Raw genomic sequence first — 18,424 nt, 5'->3', positions numbered from 1 at the left:
CTGGTCATTTTTAACAGGTTCTTCTTCTGTTTTTAAATCGGGGACACACACTGGCTGGTTGGCGGAGGGACTCAGATTTAGCGCCTCACTCTACTGATAGGGACGATTCTCTCTGCACCCTGGTTTTCTGCATCCCCGTGGAGGTGGATCCCTGCAGTTTTCCGCTCCAGTCCCTAACCGGGAGAAGAAAGCATTCACCTAAATGACATGCCCGGGGGCCCCCAATGCATCAACCTCTTCAGGCAAAAAGCATGTTTTCAGCTCAGAGAAGATAACTTGCAGCTTCCCTAGAGGCTGGGGGGAGGGGGGGCGGTCGGGAGGGGAAGGTATCTTGCAGCCCGGGGACAGAACTCAGGGATTCAGAGTTCTCCTTCCGGAAACTGCCATTCTAAAAATGCGAAGCACTGAACACGTGGCCGCCTGAGGCGCGGAGGAAAACGGGAGCCTCGCTGGCCTTTCAGCTTGTCTCGGGGGCCCAGCTTTGCTCCAAGAGGAGGCAACTGTGTTGCCCTTAAAATTCGGGTCTCAGGCAGCGGCAGAGGGCGGTATTTTATTCTCCCCTAAAGGCTTTGATGTTTTTCAGATAAAATTTTAAGAGATCCAGTAGCTTCTCCAGAAGCTTCTTCACAAAGCAGTGGATTTTTAAAACGACGAAGGCCTGGGGGTACGGTCGGTTGGGGAGGTCCCTAAAGAGCCTTGCCCTGAAGCCTCTTTTCCTCTTCTCAGACCATTTGGGTTTCCATAAACGTCACTCCCCCGCCCCCCTTATTTTTGCCACTGGCTTCTTCTTCCATTCTACAAGGTCAAATAGACGGCGACCTGAAGGTCCTGCTCCATCTTCTCTGAACCCCAATCCCTCCAAATACCAAGTACCTCTCTTTTAAGTCTGCAGCCGATGCCCTACCTGGCGTGCAGGGGGCGGAGGTGGGGGCGGCTTCGGCCACACGGTGGCGCGCGCGAGCCTCCCAAAGCCGGGGCGGCCACAGCTTCTCACGCTTCTCCGGCTCCCGCCCCGCCCGCGCCCGGGCGCAGAAGCAGCCGCGCCCCCGGCCTCCCCGGCGGGCTAGCGGGGAGCGCGCTCCGGGCCCGGGAGGCTGTCGAGCTGCTCCAGCCTTCGCCCCCCGGCCCCCTCGCCTTGGCTCTGCAAGTCCAAGGCTTCCCCGAGCAGCCTAGGAGGGCGGGCGCAGCGGAGGCAGCGGGGGAGCGCAGCCCGCGACGCTAGAGCAGCCCCGGAGGCGCCGCGGAGGCCGGCGCGCCCTAGCGTGGCTGGGAGACAAGTGGGGGGCTGCGGCTGGGCAAGGGGGTGAAGTGCGCTGTGCGTGCGTGTGCGTGAGAGGCAGCGAGGGCGTGCAGGGGGCGACAGTGTCGAATTAGGGCGGAGGAGAGGGCAGGGGGACGGGGGTGCGGCCCCCTCCGCGCCCCTCGCGGGTTCCCAAGGCTGTCCAGCCGCGGCGCCTGCTCCCCGGCGCCCCTCACCATGGACTTGCGCGGAGTTGGGACGCACCTCGGCAGCAGCGCGCGGGTGGCGGCCCGGCCCTGGGGGTGCGCGGGCACGCGCGTGGGGATGGCGAGGTAGGATGGCGGCCCACCGCGACCCCCGCCGCCCCAGCCCAGCGGCTCCCGGGCGGTGCCGCTGACTCGCCGGCGCGCACAGGGTGTGGGCGGAGGCGGCCCCGCTGCGCCCGCGCCTTCGGGAGTCGCTTTGCCTTTTCCACCCACTCGCACCTGCCACCGCGCGGATATCATGTCGAAAGCGGCCGGAGGCGCAGCGGCGGCGGCGGAAAGTTGTCCCCCGGCCCCCGCCGGCCCGTCCGCCGCGGCCGCCGTGGAGGACCTGTCCAAAGTGTCGGACGAGGAGCTGCTGCAGTGGAGCAAGGAGGAGCTGATCCGCTGCCTGCGGCGCGCCGAGGCCGAGAAGGTGAGCGCGATGCTGGACCACAGCAACCTCATCCGCGAGGTCAACCGCCGCCTGCAGCTGCACCTTGGCGAGATCCGCGGCCTCAAGGTGAGCGCGGGGCCCGGCAGAGGTGCCCGACTCGGCGGGGCGGGGAGCCGGGCGCCCCGGGGAGGTGGAGCCAGGCAGACTTTCCCTCCCTTGATCAACAGGTGATCCTCCCATTTCTCCCCGCCAGCACCCCCGCCCCCCATCACCAGCCCTTTGAAAACTTTTCCAAACTTTGGAGTCGTTTGGTCTCCGCGTCTTCCCCAGACGGCGCGCCCCAGCGCCGAGCTCTCACTCGGGGTCACTGCGGATCCTGAAAGACACGGAGGAAGGTGATGGGCACGCAGGACCGTTAATTTCTTAGGGAACTCAGAAAAATCGGTGCTTTGGGAAGCCAGAGGACAGCTAAGCAAGGGAAAGGCGAGCGAGGGAGCGGGTCCCGGGCAACTTCGCCCTTGGGGGTCGGGGATAGGGCTACTGTGGCGCCGCCAGCCCTCGGACGGGCAGAGGGCGTGGAAAGGGCGCCGCAGCCGGCGAGAGGGACTGGCGGGCGCCCAGGAAGAAGCCGCGGCGCCGCCCTTGGAGTCGGCGCGGGTCACCGGGTGCAGAGAAGCAAGTGCTCTGCCTTCATGATTTCTACCTGCTCCTGTGCTTTGCTTCTCCCCGAGTTCGGACGGCGTCACCTGGGGTTGCTTTACCTCCATTTCACCCCCAGTTTGATTTTAGTTTCATCCAGCGTGGGGGGAGGGGATACAAAGGGACTTTGTATGGGAAGCGCAGGGTTTGGGCCAGTGAGGCTTTCCTTCTGAACCAGCTCTCTTAAAAAATAAAAAATAATAATAATAATTAAAAAAAAAAAACACCGATGCCGTCGAGTCGATTCAAAAGAAAAATTAAACCCCACCAACTTTCTTTTCTCCTGGGAAAGGTCTGAGAGTGAGGCGGGGCGCCCACCCGCTGCAGCAGACCGGTGGCCCGGAACCTCCCAGCCGTGCACCACCGACTTCCTCTCCTCACTGCGTGCGCTGCTCCCTCCTGGTACTCCTTCCTCTCATTGTTCGCTTTTGTTTGTAGGAAGCCAGACACAAACGAAATCACTGCAGGGACTCAGGGAGCAAAATCCCTCAGGCACAGGCTGTACTTGTCCGCTTTCCACGCTTACCCCACTTCTCAGGCCTTGGACCCTTTTTCTTTATTGCCCAGCCTCCAGCTCTGGGATCCTGGAGCCAAGAGGAGTGGGAGGGCGGACCGCCGGATGCTCACCTGGGTGCTGGTCCCAGTCACGGTGGAGATGGCCCTCCCTGAAGGCCCACACAGACTGTCCTATAGTCCCTTGAGTGGGCGCAGTTACGAAAATCCCACAGTCAGAGAAATCCCAAGGCTTGCTCTTCGCTTTGGTTTAATTTGTGACTAACCAAGTATTTACTAACTCCCAGGCTCTTGAGGAATCGAGGCAGGCTAGTGTTGCGGAGGGGCCCTGGTGGCGCACTGGTTAAGCGTTTGTTAACCGAAAAGTCAGCAGGTGGAATCCACCAGGCGCTCCGTGGAAACACTGTGGAGCAGTTCTACTCTGTCCTGTAGGGTTGCCATGAATTGAAATGGACTCCACGGGCAGGAGTTTTTTTTTTTTTTGGTTAGTGTAGTGGAGGGGCCCTGGTGGTGCGGTGGTTGAGAGCTCTTCTGGTAACCAAAGGCGGGCAGTTCAAATCCACCAGGCGCTCTGTGGAAACCCTATGGGGCAGTTCTGCTCTGTCTTGTAGGGCCACTGTAGTTTGGAATTGACTCGATGGCAACATATTGATTTATTTTTTTAGTGTAGCAGAAAGATCACGGGCTGTCAGAGGTGGGCTTGGATCTAGAATCTTCATTTTTTGGGTGAGTGGGGTTGGGTAATTAATTCTCAGAGCCCTGGGTTACACATCAGTAAAATGTGAGTGCTAACAGCCGTCTCCTAGGAGCTTGTGAGCTAAGTGATGATAATGCAGGCAGGTTTAACATTGACCTTGACAAATAGGAACCAGCCAACAACGGTCACTGTTGTCATTGGGAGAGGGAATGGGAAGGATCTGGATAACGGCGTTAGAATGCTCCCTCCAGCTTGATCTTCGGTGGTTTCCACTGTAAGACGACTTGAAAAAGTTTGTCTTTCTTTCCTCCCCTCCCCTCCGTCCTAAATATTTTAATAGTATGGAGCATCAATGCTTGGGAATTATTTTAGGTTGTGTGGATGGATTGTGTGTGTGTGTGTGAGTGGGTGTATGGGTGATGAGGGTGCCTGGTCTTCATTCCAGTTGCTTCATTGAGAGAAAGACCTGTTAAGCCAGTTAAGGTGGTTGCCTCCTGGGGTCTAGATTAACGATCTGGTGTTAAAACGATTTCCAGTCCACCTCCTAGTCAAGTTTCTTCGAGCTACAGCCTCTCCTCCTGTTGTTTCCTGGCACCCTGGGCAGGTGAAGGTGGTAGCCTCCAAGGCCTCTGGCCCACCCCTGAGGGTGCTGTGGAGAAGCCCTGCTGAGAGGCCCACCCTCTCCCTTCTGCTCAGAGTGTTCCTGGACACCATAAACTCGTCGCCACTGAGTTGATTCTGACTCATTGTGACTCTATAGGACAGAGTGGAACTGCCCCATAGGGTTTCCAAGGCTGTAAATCTTTACAGAAGCAGACTGCCATGTCTTTCTCCCACGGAGCAGCTGGTGGGATTGAACCACTGACCTTTTGGTTAGCAGCCAAGCTCTGCACCACCAGGGCTCCTTCTGGACACCATAGTGACCCAGAAATCTGTGGTTAACTGAATCCATTTGACAACTGCAAAAGTAGAGTAATTAAAGCCACAAGACTTTTCTAAGTCCTCTTTCTCTGAGTTGCCTTTGAAATTGCATCTAATGTTTTTAAGACTATTAGCCGGAAACCCTGGTGGCGCAGTGGTTAAGAGCTGAGCTGCTAACCAAAAGGTCAGCAGTTCAAACCCACCGGCTGCTCCTTGGAAACCCTGTCGGGTGGCTCTACTCTGTCCTGTAGGGTCACTGTGAGTCGGAATCAACGGCAACGGGTTTGGTTTTTGGTTTTTTTTTTTGGGCAAACTGTTCACCTCGATGAGCTTCAGCTGTCTCATCTGCTGAACAGGGATTTCGATTCCACGTGAAGTTTCCTGAAGATTCAGTGATACTCAGATGAAGAAAATCCCAATAAGCTTAAATAGCTTTTCCAAGGTCACGCAGATAGGAAACGTTCACAATATGCTGACTTTCTTTTGTTTTAGTTGGTTGGCATCCTCTGCTTAGTAGGTGCAGTCCCGAGAGGGGTGGAGGACGGAGAAGGGCTGATTCCTGTTAGGGTCCCGGTGTTGTCAGGCGTTGCGTTCTCTGTGGACTGCTGAGCACGTAGCACACTAAGGCTGCGCCGACAGGGATTCCTGGAGGGGGCTGATGTGGGGGAACTGACTCTTTGTATATCTGTTGTCTGTAGCTCATTAACTTTGCTCTTTGCCCCCTAACTCACCCACCCACCCCAGTGCAGAAAAAGAGTAAGTGAAAACAATCGAAAACACTTCTTCTTTAACCAGAGATGCAGTAGTTGCGAGTTGGGGGTGGGAGGGCGAGTTGTAAGATTGCAGTTTTGGGCGGTAGGCTATGAGGTGGGCTTCAACTTTTCTAAGTCCACTTTAGACGCTTGGATAACATCTGGTGGCCTGTGGCAATTAAAAGGATACCTAATGTTTTGAAAAAGGAAACTCGAGTCCCCATGTGGTAGATTTGAAGATGCTGGCTCACAAGGTTATTATCAAGCTGGATACTTAGCTGCTCATCGGAAGCCAGAGGAAATAGCTCAGAATTGGAGAGTAGATAATATTCCCAAGGACACTAATGATAGGAAGAAGGAACTGTGATAAAGCAAACCAACGGGTCCGGTACCTGCCTCCCCACCCCTACAGTTTGTACGTGGCAACTTGAATGCTGAAAAGTATGTTTCACTCCATTTGGAAAGGGCGTTAGCTCCTTGAAGCCCGTGGTTACACCAGCCCTGTTCACTTTCCAGTTTTGGAGAAATCAGGAATAGTTGTAGGATACTCAAAAGAAACTATTTTCAGATGGAAATTCATTTAGATGAAGAACATGGCTTGAACTTTTTATCAGCTGCTACGATTAAACTAAATGTTGAATAATTTTTGAAGCTTAGAAAGAAGAGTTTTGCTTATTGTTATTTTCTCAGACTCTCCGCAGCTTCGGATTTCCCCTGTAGCATCAGTGTCGGGGATTATTTATTCTCTGATTACTGTTGACTCCAACGTAGCAGGGGCTGGCTGAAAACGGTAGTAAGAAAACCCATTCTTCAGTGGTAGCCCCGTTTGGCCCAGGCCCAGGGTTTTAAGAGTTAAAAGGATTAAGCACTGCATGAGGACGTTCCGTCATTCAAAGTTACTTCGTTCATTCGTGCAGCAGTGCCAGGAGCTTCTAGCTCTTCAGGAGACTTCCCAGAGGAATGCCCCCACTTAGGTAAATTCATGTGGGAAGAGAAAGGTATTTCCTAGTTGGAAAGCACAGACATAATCAAGGAGCGTAATTAACCCACAGAGAGCTACAGGTGGAAAGGGAGAAGAGCGCCAGCTACGGAAGACCTTCAGAACCAAACCCATTGCTGTCCAGGACAGAGTAGAACTGCCCCATAGGGTTTCCAAGGAGTGGCTGGTGGATTCGAACTGCTGATCTTTTGGTTAGCAGCCAAGCTTTTAACCACTGCACCACTAGGGCCCCTGGAAGACCCTCAGGCCTGGTCACGTGGTTTAGTCTTCCCCTCCTCTCTCGCTCTTGCAACGGAGAGGTGATGGCGGTTGATAAGCAGGAGAGCACTAACATGCAGGGAATGTTCTGCAAGATCAGTCTGACCGAGGAGAGCTGGAGTCAGAGCAGGGTGAGGGAAGATAGAGGATGGGCAGACCAAGATGAGGGGGCCAGGTGGGAGACTGTTGGGAAAGGCCAGGCGTGATGTCAGAAAGTGGCAATGGGAAGCAAAGGAAGAGAGGGACGTTAGGAGCAAGGAAACAGTGTTGTTGGTAATGGCGAGGATTAGCGTTAGAGTTGGAAAGGAGGCAGCACAGCTTCTCTTCTTCTGGAGGGCTTGAGTTTCACCCCGTCTTCGGCTTGTTGGCTGTCAGAAGTGACTGATGTTGTGTAGTTTATTTACTAGTCAATCACGGGGAGTGTTGGAATCAAACCAAGTTTAAGAGAATTAAGTCCTTTCTCTGAGCACCTCTCATTGTGGGTTAGATGATAGAATCACAAAACCAAGGTTCTCAGGCTCTATAAAGCAGGGAATCTTGAGTAGTACCCCACAGCACCCCTGCATCGCCACCCCCAGACCACAGTGCTTTGAGAAACACTTGAGGACCCTCTGTTCTAGACCCTTTACTGTGTGTGTGAATGGAGAGTCAATGGGAGCTTGGCCAGGCATGGTTAAAATTCCTTGATTTCAGGTGTCTACAATGTGGGCGCCATGCTCTGGGACACAGAGGGGAGTAGAATGGACGGGGTCTCCCTTCTCATGAACTGTTCTGGAGAGGGTGGAGGCTGGAACTAACAGCCACACTCATACATATGTGGTGATAGATTGTAAAGAGTACAATGGAGGACAAGTCTGGGGGTGATGGTAGAGCATAGAAGGGGGTCTTCTTTAGACTGGGGGTGGTGGTCTATGGGGAAATGACTTATAAAGGGAGACTGGAGATTGTGTAGAAGATTGGGGGAAAGTGTTTTAAGTAAAAGGGGGAAGGGCTTGTTCCTGGAGGAACTGAAGCAAGGCTAGGGTTGAGGAGACTCTGAGCATGAGGGGGAGATGGTGTTTTCTTCTGCTCCACTGCTGCCATGCCTCCAAGCCTCCATCATGTCCCCCCTCTGCACTGGTGTGGGAGCCTCCTGGCTTGTCTCCTGGCGGTTCTCCAGCCCCTGGCACCCTGCCTGCCCTCCTTGCCCATCTCTGCCCTTTTGCTCACCATGCCTTAGGCACACTGGCCTAGCTTTAACTCGAAGACATCAGGCCTTTCCTGTGCTTGTCTCAGGCTCTTCTGCCCATCTCTCGGCTTGGGATGTCTTCTGCCAGATGTTTGCATGCTTTGCTCCCTCATTCTACTGTAGTCTCTGCCCAGATGTCACCTCTGTGGGGGGTGCCCTTCCTAAAAAATAATCTCCTTTAAGCCTGCTTCATATTTCTTTCCAGCACTTTCCACTACGTGACATTATGCTCCATCCTTGCTTTCTGTCAGCCTTCCCCACCAGAATGAGAGCTGTAGGATGTCAGGGCCTTGGCTGTGTTCACTGATACGTCCCTCGCATCCGTACCAATCCCCAGCAATAGGACGTGCTTACTAGAGATTTGTGAGTGAACCAATGACCGATGGGAGCTGATGCTGGAGAAGCAGGCCTGGGACAGAGCATTTGAAGCCTTGTAAGACTTAATTCAGGATTTTGCATTTGATTCTAGAGATGGTGAGAAGCAATTGCGTGAAAGGTTTTAAGCATGAGAGTGACAAGATGAGGGAAAGTTTGGAGGATGTCTCAGTCATCTAGTGCTGCTATAACAGAAATACCACAAGTGGATGGCTTTAACAAAGAGAAATTTATATTCACATGGTCTAGTAGGCTACAAGTCCAAATTCAAGGCATCAGCTCCAGGAGAAGGCTTTCTCTCTCTGTTGGTGCTGGAAAAAGGTCCTTGTGATACATCAGTCTTCCCTTGGTCTGGGAGCATCTCAGTGCAGGAATCTCAGGTTCAAAGGACCCGCTCCGCTCCCGGCACTGCTTTCTTGGTGATATGAGGTTCCCCTGCGTCTGTGCTCACTTCTTTCTTTTATACCTCAAAAGAGATTGGCTTAAGATGCTGTCCAATCTTGTAGACCTCATCAGTATAACTGTCGCTAATCCATCTCATTAACTTCATAGTGATTGAATTTACGACACATAAGGAAATCACATCAGATTACAGAATGATAAACAGTTATACAATACTGGGAATCGTGGACCAGCCAAGTCGATAGATATTTTTGGGGGATACGATTCAATCTATGACAGAAGACTTGTGTGGTTTGGAAATGGAGGGTCAGGCAGAAGGCAATGCCAACGGTAACCCCAGGTTCCTGTGGTGAGCACCGGGGTGGGTGGAAGGGGGATTTGCTGAGAGGTGCAGATGAGAGATGGTGTGTGTGTGTGTAATTCGGAGCTCAGTGCTGTTTGTGTTACGTGTGAGATGCCCGAGAGACGTCCAAGTCAGTATGGCAGGTAGGGGTGGGATGTATAGGCCTGAAATACCACTAGAGGGCAATTGTGCCTTTCCCCAGAGGGCGAAGGGGGGCTGCTTGCCCATGTTGTGGGAGCAGAAGCCTCAGCTGAGCTGGCTGTTCCATGGAAAGGCCTGCCTGAAGAGAGTGCCACTGAAATCCTGCAAAGCAGTTGCCTCCAGCCTGTTCAGCATTTCATGGGTCACGAGCTGCCATCTTTCTTCCTCGAGGGTGGGGCAGAGGAGCCTTGTTTTTCTCCTGACCGATTTCCTCTTAATTAACTGGCTGCTCCCCAATTACTGGAAGGGTGACCTTGGACAGTGAAGCTTTGCGAGGTCTAGTCTTTCCTACTGTAAAAGGACCATAGTAATTATTATTCCCTAAAGGTTCAGTGGTAGCATTCTTGCCTTCCATGCGGGAGGCTTGGGTTCGATTCCCGGCCAGTGCACCTCATGAGCAGCCACAACCATCTGTCTGTGGAGGTTTGGGTGTCGCTGGATGCTGAAGAGGTTTCAGTGGTGCTTCCAGAATGAGATGGACTAGGAAGAAAGGCCTGGTGATCTACTTCTGGAAATCAGCCAACTGAGAACCCTCTGGATGACAATGATCTGATCTGGAACCTAAGCAACACGGCCTGGGGCCTGGCAGCATTTTGTTTGCTGTGCATGGGGTCCCCGTCAACTTGTGTTGGGGGGGGTGGGGGGGGTGTGACTTGATAGCAGCCAACAAGAAGGGTTTTGGTGAAAATTAAATGAATTAACGCAAGTAAAGCGTTGTGCAGGGAGCTTAACCAATGCCTGTTATTTTGATGTTTACGGATCGCGTCAGACCTTCAGTGTCCGCCCAGCCCTCTGGTCCTCTCCCCTGACGCCACACTTGCAGGCTCTCCCGCTCCCAGGAAGTCTGAGCCCGATGACCTTTTCCACAAGCACCTCCCTTGAATGGCTTTCTCTCTTTTCAGGATATCAACCAGAAACTTCAGGAGGACAACCAGGAACTGAGGGACCTCTGCTGTTTCCTGGATGACGACCGGCAGAAAGGCAAGAGGGTGTCCCGGGAGTGGCAGAGACTGGGCCACTACACGGCCGGGGTGATGCACAAGGAAGTGGCCTTATACCTGCAGAAGCTGAAGGAGCTGGAGGTGAAGCAGGAGGAGGTGGTGAAGGAGAACATGGAGCTCAAGGAGCTCTGCGTGCTGCTGGACGACGAGAAGGGTGCCGGATGTGCAGGCAGCCGCTGCTCCGTCGACAGCCAGGCCAGCCTGTGCCAGCTGGCGGCCTCCACGGCGCCCTACGTGCGCGATGTGGGTGACGGCAGCAGCACCTCCAGCACGGGCAGCACCGACAGCCCTGACCACCATAAGCACCATGCGAGCAGCGGCAGCCCGGAGCACCTGCAGAAGCCCCGCAGCGAGGGCAGCCCCGAGCACCTGCAGAAACCCAGGGCCTCTGGGACCCCCGATCACCCCAAGCACAGGAGCACCAGCCCCGAGCACCTGCAGAAACCCAGGGCCTCTGGGACCCCTGAGCACTCCAAGCACAGGAGCGCCAGCCCCGAGCACCTGCAGAAACCCAGGGCCTCCGGGACCCCTGAGCACCCCAAAGCACTCAAAGGACCCAGCCCCGAGCACCACAAACCCTTGTGCAAGGGCAGCCCCGAGCAGCAAAGGCATCCGCACCCGGGGGGCAGCCCCGAAGCGCTGCCCAAGCACGTGCTGAGTGGGAGCCCCGAGCACTTCCAGAAGCACAGGCCCGGGGGCAGCCCTGAGCACACCAGGCACAGCGGAGGGAGCCCCGAGCAGCTGCAGAAACATTCCCTCGGTGGGAGCCTGGAGCATCTGCCAAGAGCCAGGGGCACCAGCCCTGAGCACCTCAAACAGCATTATGGGGGCAGCCCTGATCACAAACACGTGGGAGGCGGAGGCGGAGGCAGCAGGGAGGGCACCCTCCGCAGGCAGGCCACAGACGACATGTCTCCCCATCACCGGGGCGTCTACAGTGGCATGAACGGTAGGTCAGTACGTGCTGGGGAGCTGCTTTGGCTGGGGCGACTCTAGGGGCTTATGAATGGTGAGGGGCTTTCCAGGGATGTCAGAAGGTGGCTTGGAGGAGGGCGGCGAGGGGAGGAGAAGACATTTGCCCCCAGATCGTGTATGGTTTTTGGCCTGGATTTGTGTTTCATTTGTGTTATCAGTAAGCTTGGAGAAGGTTGGGGGCGAGGGGTTGGAGGAGGAAGAGAGACCATCATTCCATAGGGCCCTGAGCAGTTGGGGTGAAATCTGTGGGTATTGGAGGTGAAAGTCCGACCCTTCTGTGATCTGTCCATCTTCACCTTGAGTGTTTTCCGAGTTGTACGTGGTTTCCTGCTAGGGTTCACTTGTGAAATGGTGGCCCAAAGGTTTGTGAATCCAGTTAATAGTTTATGTGCCAGAGAGAATGAATATTTATTATGAGAAATGATAATAACCTTAAAAAAGAAGCAATGGTGTTTCTAAACAGGCTCCATGCTGGTTTGCCCGAATGCCTATGAAGATGCTTTACTTTACCCTGAGGAGTTTTTTCCACTGAGCTTTTTTTTCCCATGTGTTGGGGGGCCATCATGAATCTATGGCTAGGAATATTATTTTTCTTTGCATTTAAAATGCATCAAAAGAGCCCCTTCTCTACTCACTCAAAACTCACCCAGCCCTCTCACCAAACTCCATCAGACGTGCTCTGAGTAGCGTGCTCTTGTACATTGCAAGAGACCTCTTTCCCGTTTGTAGTGTTTAAAAGTACCTCTTTAAAATGTACAGACGTGTTTGCATGCACCAAAGCACAGCATCCACTGCGTTTGCTGAAGTGGCTCTGAACCTCGGCTCATTGCATCTCTTTTTGGAAGTGGCTGAATTTTCTGCACCTTGGTTCTGAAACAACCTTGAACTCAAGAGAGGGGAGAGAAAAAGTTTCTTAAAAATAAATAAATAAACCCAACCACCCTTTTATGTTACCTATGGTTGAGTTAGAGCTAAAAATGATTGGTTTTAGAAAAATGTGGAGTTTTTTTCCATTCAGAATATCTGAAGTTTTTTGCTTCATTTTAAAAGCAGCTACGCGCCGTCCGCTCTGAGCAGTGGTGGAGGAGGCTGCCGATTTTAGCAGTGCCGTGAAGGGGTACATTTTCAATATTGTACTTGGGGATTTACCTGTTGGATTCCATTTCATGCTAATCCTTTTCTCATTGTGCTGGAAGTTGACTCCTGACGCTGGGCTTCTGATGCATCCAGTGTTCTTTTAAGCACGGAGGGAACTCGAAAGGGTGAGAAAGATGGGAACATGTGGCTTTCTCAGTTGTTTGTATTGGGAGGTGGAGGCCAAGAGAAGCCGATTCACCTGTTGTGGTGAGGCCGGCTGTCTGGTACTTTGGCCAGGTTGATTCAGCCTTCACTCACTCTTTCCAAGAGGCGTGGAGATGCTGCCCCAATTGCTGCGGGCAGCCTCGGCTGCTCAGTTCTCTCTGAGAGATGAAAGTTATTTGAAAAGGTATTTTAGTTGTGTGTTGCTGTCATGAGATGACCATTGGCTGTGAAGCTTGTCTTTAGGGGGTAATGGGTTAAAGGGAAGGTGAAGTTAATGGGTTTTCCATTTCTTGATTACTTTTTAATGAGCTTAGAAAGTAAATACAGTAGTGTACTATCTTAAGAAAACTTTGTGTCTTGAGCCAAAAAAGAAAACACTTAGGGATTGGTGGTTCACTTACCAAACTTTTTTTTCTCTACAAAAACCAAAACCAAACCTATTACCGTCAAGTTGTTTCTGACTGATAGCGACCCTATAGGACATAGGGTTTCTAGGGAGTGGCTGGTGGATTTGAACAGCTGACCTTTTGGTTAATGGCCATAGCTCTTAACCATTGTGCTGCTAGGGCCCCTTCTCTACAAAAGTGTTCTTTTAAATAAAGAACTCCCCTCGTTGAAGCAATGTATGATTTAACTTATGAGGAAAGTTTTACGTGCCACATTTAAACAATGCCTTGAATAAATCAAGGTGTATCTCTAGGTAAGGATGACATTACTTCATGGCTGATTATCACTTGGATTCCAATAAACTTCATGAGTCAGGCAACTGTTTCTTAATGTTTAACAACTTTATTTAGTTAAAAAGTTGGTATGACCTAGATGCATTATTGAAGAATGACATGGTAGTTTAATTCCTGTGTCGACTTCAAGTTTTCTCATTCTTAAGGGACAGATCTTCTGCGGAGAGTTGATATCCTCACAGAGTATATTTGTAGTCCATTTGCATTGCGTTTTTATTTCATTGCGTTCCATTTAATTGGAAAATGAAGTGGCACGATGAGGTGTTCATGGATCATCAGCCTATAAACTTGGGCATTGGTAGCTTGTATTTATCCTGCCGTTACAAATTAATTTTTGATATGGATGGCAAGATGTGCTTTTTCATATTTTTAAATCCCCACACAATTTGTTTGAATCATTGGCTTCTAAGCAGATAGGAGCCAGTCGTGAGGTTAATCCCAAATTGCGGAGATTTCAGGAGTGATTCTGTTTGGGCTTGATTTGAGATCTGAGCATTTTGGGTGAGCACTGGCATCTCTTTTTCACGAACAAAAAGCAGGTGGAAGCTCGTGGGAAATGGGTCTGCCTTATGGCAGGTGGCAGGGCAGAGTGAAACAGAGATGAAGTGTACCTTAAGGCGGGATATTGTCCTACCTGTCAGTGTGCGTGTTTCCTCCCAAAACACACACGTGTACACACGGAGGGAACATCCGTGGAAAGATTGATGTCTCAGCTGTCTGTGCATTGGGCATCTTTAAATCCTGTTGTACTTTTATTTACAAACTCAGTGGATGAAGTTGCTGATGAACTTGATGTCCAAGAGTCTCCTTTGGTTAAAACATTGGCTTAATCTCCACCTGGAATGCAAAGATGAATTTTACCAATTTTTCCTCTCTTAAAATATATCTAGGCCCACATATCCATTTCTTGATTTGTAATCGATTAAAAAGCAACAAAGGCAAAAATAAAACAATCAGGAAAAGAAAACCTTCCTTAAGCTGACAGAGATCCTCACACACGTTTACTTTTTTAGAGGTTATTACTCTACTGTTTCTTTCCAATTTGCAGAGGGTTCCATTTGCAAATAGGAAGTAGATTCAATACTTAATCACATTTAGACATTAAGGCATTTTGTCCATTCATTAAAGTTGCTTGCTGTCTTCCAGATTTGTGAATAAAGTAATTGAATAGCCACTTCTAGCTATATATGTGTACCAACTGACAGCCTCAGCTATTGAGAATGGGGATTTCACTCCCGATTCCACTGAAATCCAAGGTGGGGTTGAACTCTTCTTAGGTGGAAGTGTACCCTTCCACAATGAAACCGAGGATTTTTGCTTCCAGGTGCCAGCCGACAGATGTTTGCAGTTTTAACAGATAGCTTTTTTTTTAAGCCTGGATCATGGACTTTGTAGATGATTCAGGTTCTTCTAGCCGTATCTCTGTTTGTTGTTGACTTTCCAAATCAAGATGACTCTGATGCTCAGACGTCCTTACTTACAAGTAGTTCACCCATTAATGTCATGAGCCCAGGTGAAGAAGTCATAAAAATAGTTTGATTTTAATTCGAGAGACACATAATGCTGGTTCCCAGCAAATAAGAAGGACTAAGTAGAGGAGGAAATGGTACTCTTTGTTTTATTGTCTGTCTTCTTTCTTCCTAAAAAGAAAAAAGGATCGCTTAAGTATCCTGGTGGGTTTGATTAGTTTGCCTTCTTAGATCGTGTTGCTCTGCACAGTAGCTTCCCGCTCTCCTTTAGCAGCATCCTCGCCAAGGAGAACTCAAGTGAGGACGTTACTCACTTGTGTTAGACAAGGTCCATTGGAAGCACATTTGGTCTCGGTGGATGGAGTGTCCAGGTTGTGAGCCTTCTGAAAGCTCCTTATTGCTTGCTTTTGTCTTTTGTGAGGGCAGTGGGGTATCGCTCGAGATGGAAAGGGAAGGCTTTCTCCTGTCATCTCTCCCTCTAAAGCGTGGTTTCTCGGCCTCGGCACTGTTGACATTTTGGACCAGATAATTCTTTGTTGTGGGCATCTCTCCTGTGTGTTATAGGAGATGGGGTCCCTCATGGTGACCCCATGTGTTACGGAGTGGAACTGCTTCATAGGGTTTTCTTGGGTGTAAGCTTTACGGAAGCAGTTCACCAGGCCTTTCTTCTGGGGTGTCTCTGGGCGTGTTTGATCCGCCACCCTTTAGGCTAGCAGCTGATTGAAAACCACTTACACCACCCAGGCCCTGGCCTCTACCCACTAGCACTTGTCCAGTTGTGACAATCCAGCCTGTTTCCAGATATTGCCAGAGTTCCCTGGGAGGGCACAATGCTCCTGGTTGAGAACCAGCCACTCTAGAGCAGTGGTTTTCAGGCTGGCTGCATATTAAAACACCATGGTAGCTCTGAAAAAACACCAGTGCTCTGCACCCTCAGAGAGGCCAGCTCTGTTGGTTTGGTCTGGCGCAGGTCCTGGCCGTAGAAAGAGCTCTCTGGTGTCTCTAATGCGCAGCCTAGCTTGAAACTGAAAAAACCCTTTGCCATCGATCGGACTCATAGCGACCCTCTAGGACAGAGTAGAATGCCCCATAGGGTTTCCAAGGAGTGGCTGGTTGGATTTGAACTGCTGGCCTTTTGCTTAACAGCTGAACTCTTTAACCACTGAGCCACCAGGGCTCCCCAGCTTGCAAACCGCTGCCCTATGGGAGTGACTGTTGAGCAGCACAGCGCAGTGAAATTCCCAAGCGCCCACGCTTCCTGGGAAGAAGAAAGTTAACCCCTTCCCTTCCTTTGCTGCACTCCAGGGTGAAGTCTGAGAAGAACTGGCCTCCTCTCACTCCCAGACCAAGGCTCTCCAATAACACAGTACTTTGGAGTATATTGAAAATTAGAGTTTTTGATGGATAGGATTGTTGGATGAGTTGGGGGGAAATTCTGGCATCTGAGTGGTTTACAACTGCTTTGCTTTTTAAAACCTTCACATCCAGATGGAAAAAGGGGCACCTGGGTTTGGAACCCATTTATTTTGGGTATTGATGGGGCTGTGCATATAGATCATGCCACGCCTGCAATGCAAATGAGTATTTCCTGCAAGAAGGATGCTGCATTTCAAGTCTCTTCCTTCATAGGTTTTACCCTGAGGTTTAGAACTGCTCTTTATTCTCTGTTGAGGTTATTAATGTGTAAACGAAAAATGCTGATCACACAAGATGGCCTTGCCTAGGAAGTCAAGATAACTTGCATGTGGAAGAAGCCAGCAGGAGATCTCTGAAACAAGGTTTTCCGTAATAGTGGTACACTGTAGCATGAATAATCGCTCTCATAAATCTTTTGTTTTGCTTGGAAAAAGTCAGAACATCACTTACGAATGAGTTTGGACAAATAGAAATTGAATATCTCTTGGGAGCAAAATTTCAACAGTTACAGTTTTGGAATACCAGAACTGATCTTCATCGATGTCCTCTGAGTATATTTTCTGTTGTGTGACCTGACACTCAGTAGTTAAAGAGCTAGACAGTGGTTTTCGTTCTTCAAGCTTCAATATGGTAATAGGGTAGCCCTGTATACACTTTGATAGGACATTGTCTTAGGCTGGGTTCTCTAGAGAAGCAAAACCAGTAAAATGTATAAATATATATATAGAGAGAGATTATATCAAGGAAACAGCTCACGCGATTGTAGAGGCTAGAACATCCCAAGTCCGTGGATCAGGGTAGAGGCCTCTCCAAAGTCACACAGCTGCAGAAGCTGGCAAGCCCAAGATCGGAAGGTCAGAGAGCAGGGCTCCACTCACAGGCTGTGCAGATCGACGAATCCCAGGTTTGGCAGATAAACTGACAGCTCAAGTCTCAAGAATGGGAGATGAGATGACGGGAAGCAGCCGCAGGATCCAGAGAGAGCAAAAAACCAGAACGTCTGCTTATATACAGATGTGGGCCACACCCCCAAGGAGACTCCCTTTCATCTGATTGGCTGCTCACAGCATATTCAATCATGGGAGTGATTACATTAAAACACGGAGAATCATGGCCCAGCCAAGTTGACACACAGCCTTAACCATCACAGACATCAATTTAAGAAGTTTTGAAAAATAGAATTGATTATTGTACCATCCTTGTGTGTGTAAAGCTTATTGTATTTATCATAAGAATACATTTTGATTTAATGACTCAGCAACCTTAATATTGGCAATATAGGTTAAGAAGATTTCAAGATATCTGAGAAGTGAACTATTATTAGAAAACCTAGATGGCTTAGAAAAGTATTTTCTAGTAGAACATAAGATTGTCAGATGCATTGGCAATAGGAGCACAGAGCTATAAACATTCTTTAAATCCAGAGGATCATTTTACTCTTTCCCTGAAGGAGATTACAGTCTGTCTGTCATCATCATCATCTGTGTCCTGTATGTGTATGTGTATATGTCAAGTATATGTGTTTGTATATTTAAAAAAAACTTCTAATATTGCATCTGAACACTGCCAGTCAGTTGATTGATTCTGTGTAATCAGACAAATGTTCAGATGTATCATGCATCCAGTCCCATAAGCCAGTCCCATAAGCCAGTTGCTGTCATGAAGTAAAACCAAGGATCCCTTTCAACTGATTATGGTCCTGCCCTTTAGACCCAGTTGAAATCAATTAAATGGTTAAATTTTCTGGCTCATTGCTACTTTTCAGAAGATATAATAGAAAAAATATGATCGTTGAATTAGTGATGCCTTTATCTTTTTAAATGAGCCCTGGTGGCCCACTGGTTAAAGCTCTTGGCTGCTAATCAAAAGGTTGGTGGTTCAAATCCACCAGTTGCTCCCCGGGAGCAAGATGCGGCAGTCTGCTTCCGTAAAGATTTACAGCCTCGGAAGCCCTTTGGGGTAGTTCTACTCTGTCCTGTAGGGTCGCTATGAGTTGGAATCAATCGGACGGCAGTGGACTTTTATCTTTTTAGCTGAAATAATTTAGAGCAGAGCATGGGGAAATAAAGAGCTATGGCAAGTTATTCCATTTCATCAGGTAACAAGTTTCCACAAGTGTCAAATGAATGCAAATATGGTGACTTGCTATAAGACTGTGTACATTTACTCCTGGTAATGACAGATTGTTCTGGAGACATTGATGTAGTGGTCTTAGTCAAGCTCCCTAGGTCAGAAATAAGAGTGTGAAGCCAA

At 50.0% G+C, this 18,424-nt stretch overlaps 1 protein-coding gene across 6 annotated transcripts in view; it reads left to right on the top strand.

The window, feature by feature from the left end:
• The first annotated feature begins 1,744 nt into the window (after positions 1-1,744).
• CCDC85A (coiled-coil domain containing 85A) overlaps positions 1,745-18,424 on the top strand; it is a 230,143-nt gene continuing 213,463 nt past the window's right edge. For all 6 annotated transcript variants that reach the window (XM_023735017.1, XM_023735012.1, XM_023735004.1 and 3 more), the window contains exons 1-3: positions 1,745-2,005; positions 10,171-10,628; positions 10,731-11,218. In XM_023735017.1, the coding sequence (XP_023590785.1) occupies positions 1,745-2,005; positions 10,171-10,628; positions 10,731-11,218 (1,207 nt within the window). The remainder of the gene's footprint in view (positions 2,006-10,170; positions 10,629-10,730; positions 11,219-18,424) is intronic.

This window comes from Trichechus manatus, unplaced genomic scaffold (genome assembly GCF_000243295.1).
Source record: "Trichechus manatus latirostris isolate Lorelei unplaced genomic scaffold, TriManLat1.0 scaffold00005, whole genome shotgun sequence".
Lineage (NCBI taxonomy): Eukaryota > Metazoa > Chordata > Mammalia > Sirenia > Trichechidae > Trichechus > Trichechus manatus.
The sequence above is the reverse complement of the archived record's forward strand: the minus strand, read 5'-3'. Positions and strand labels throughout refer to the sequence as shown.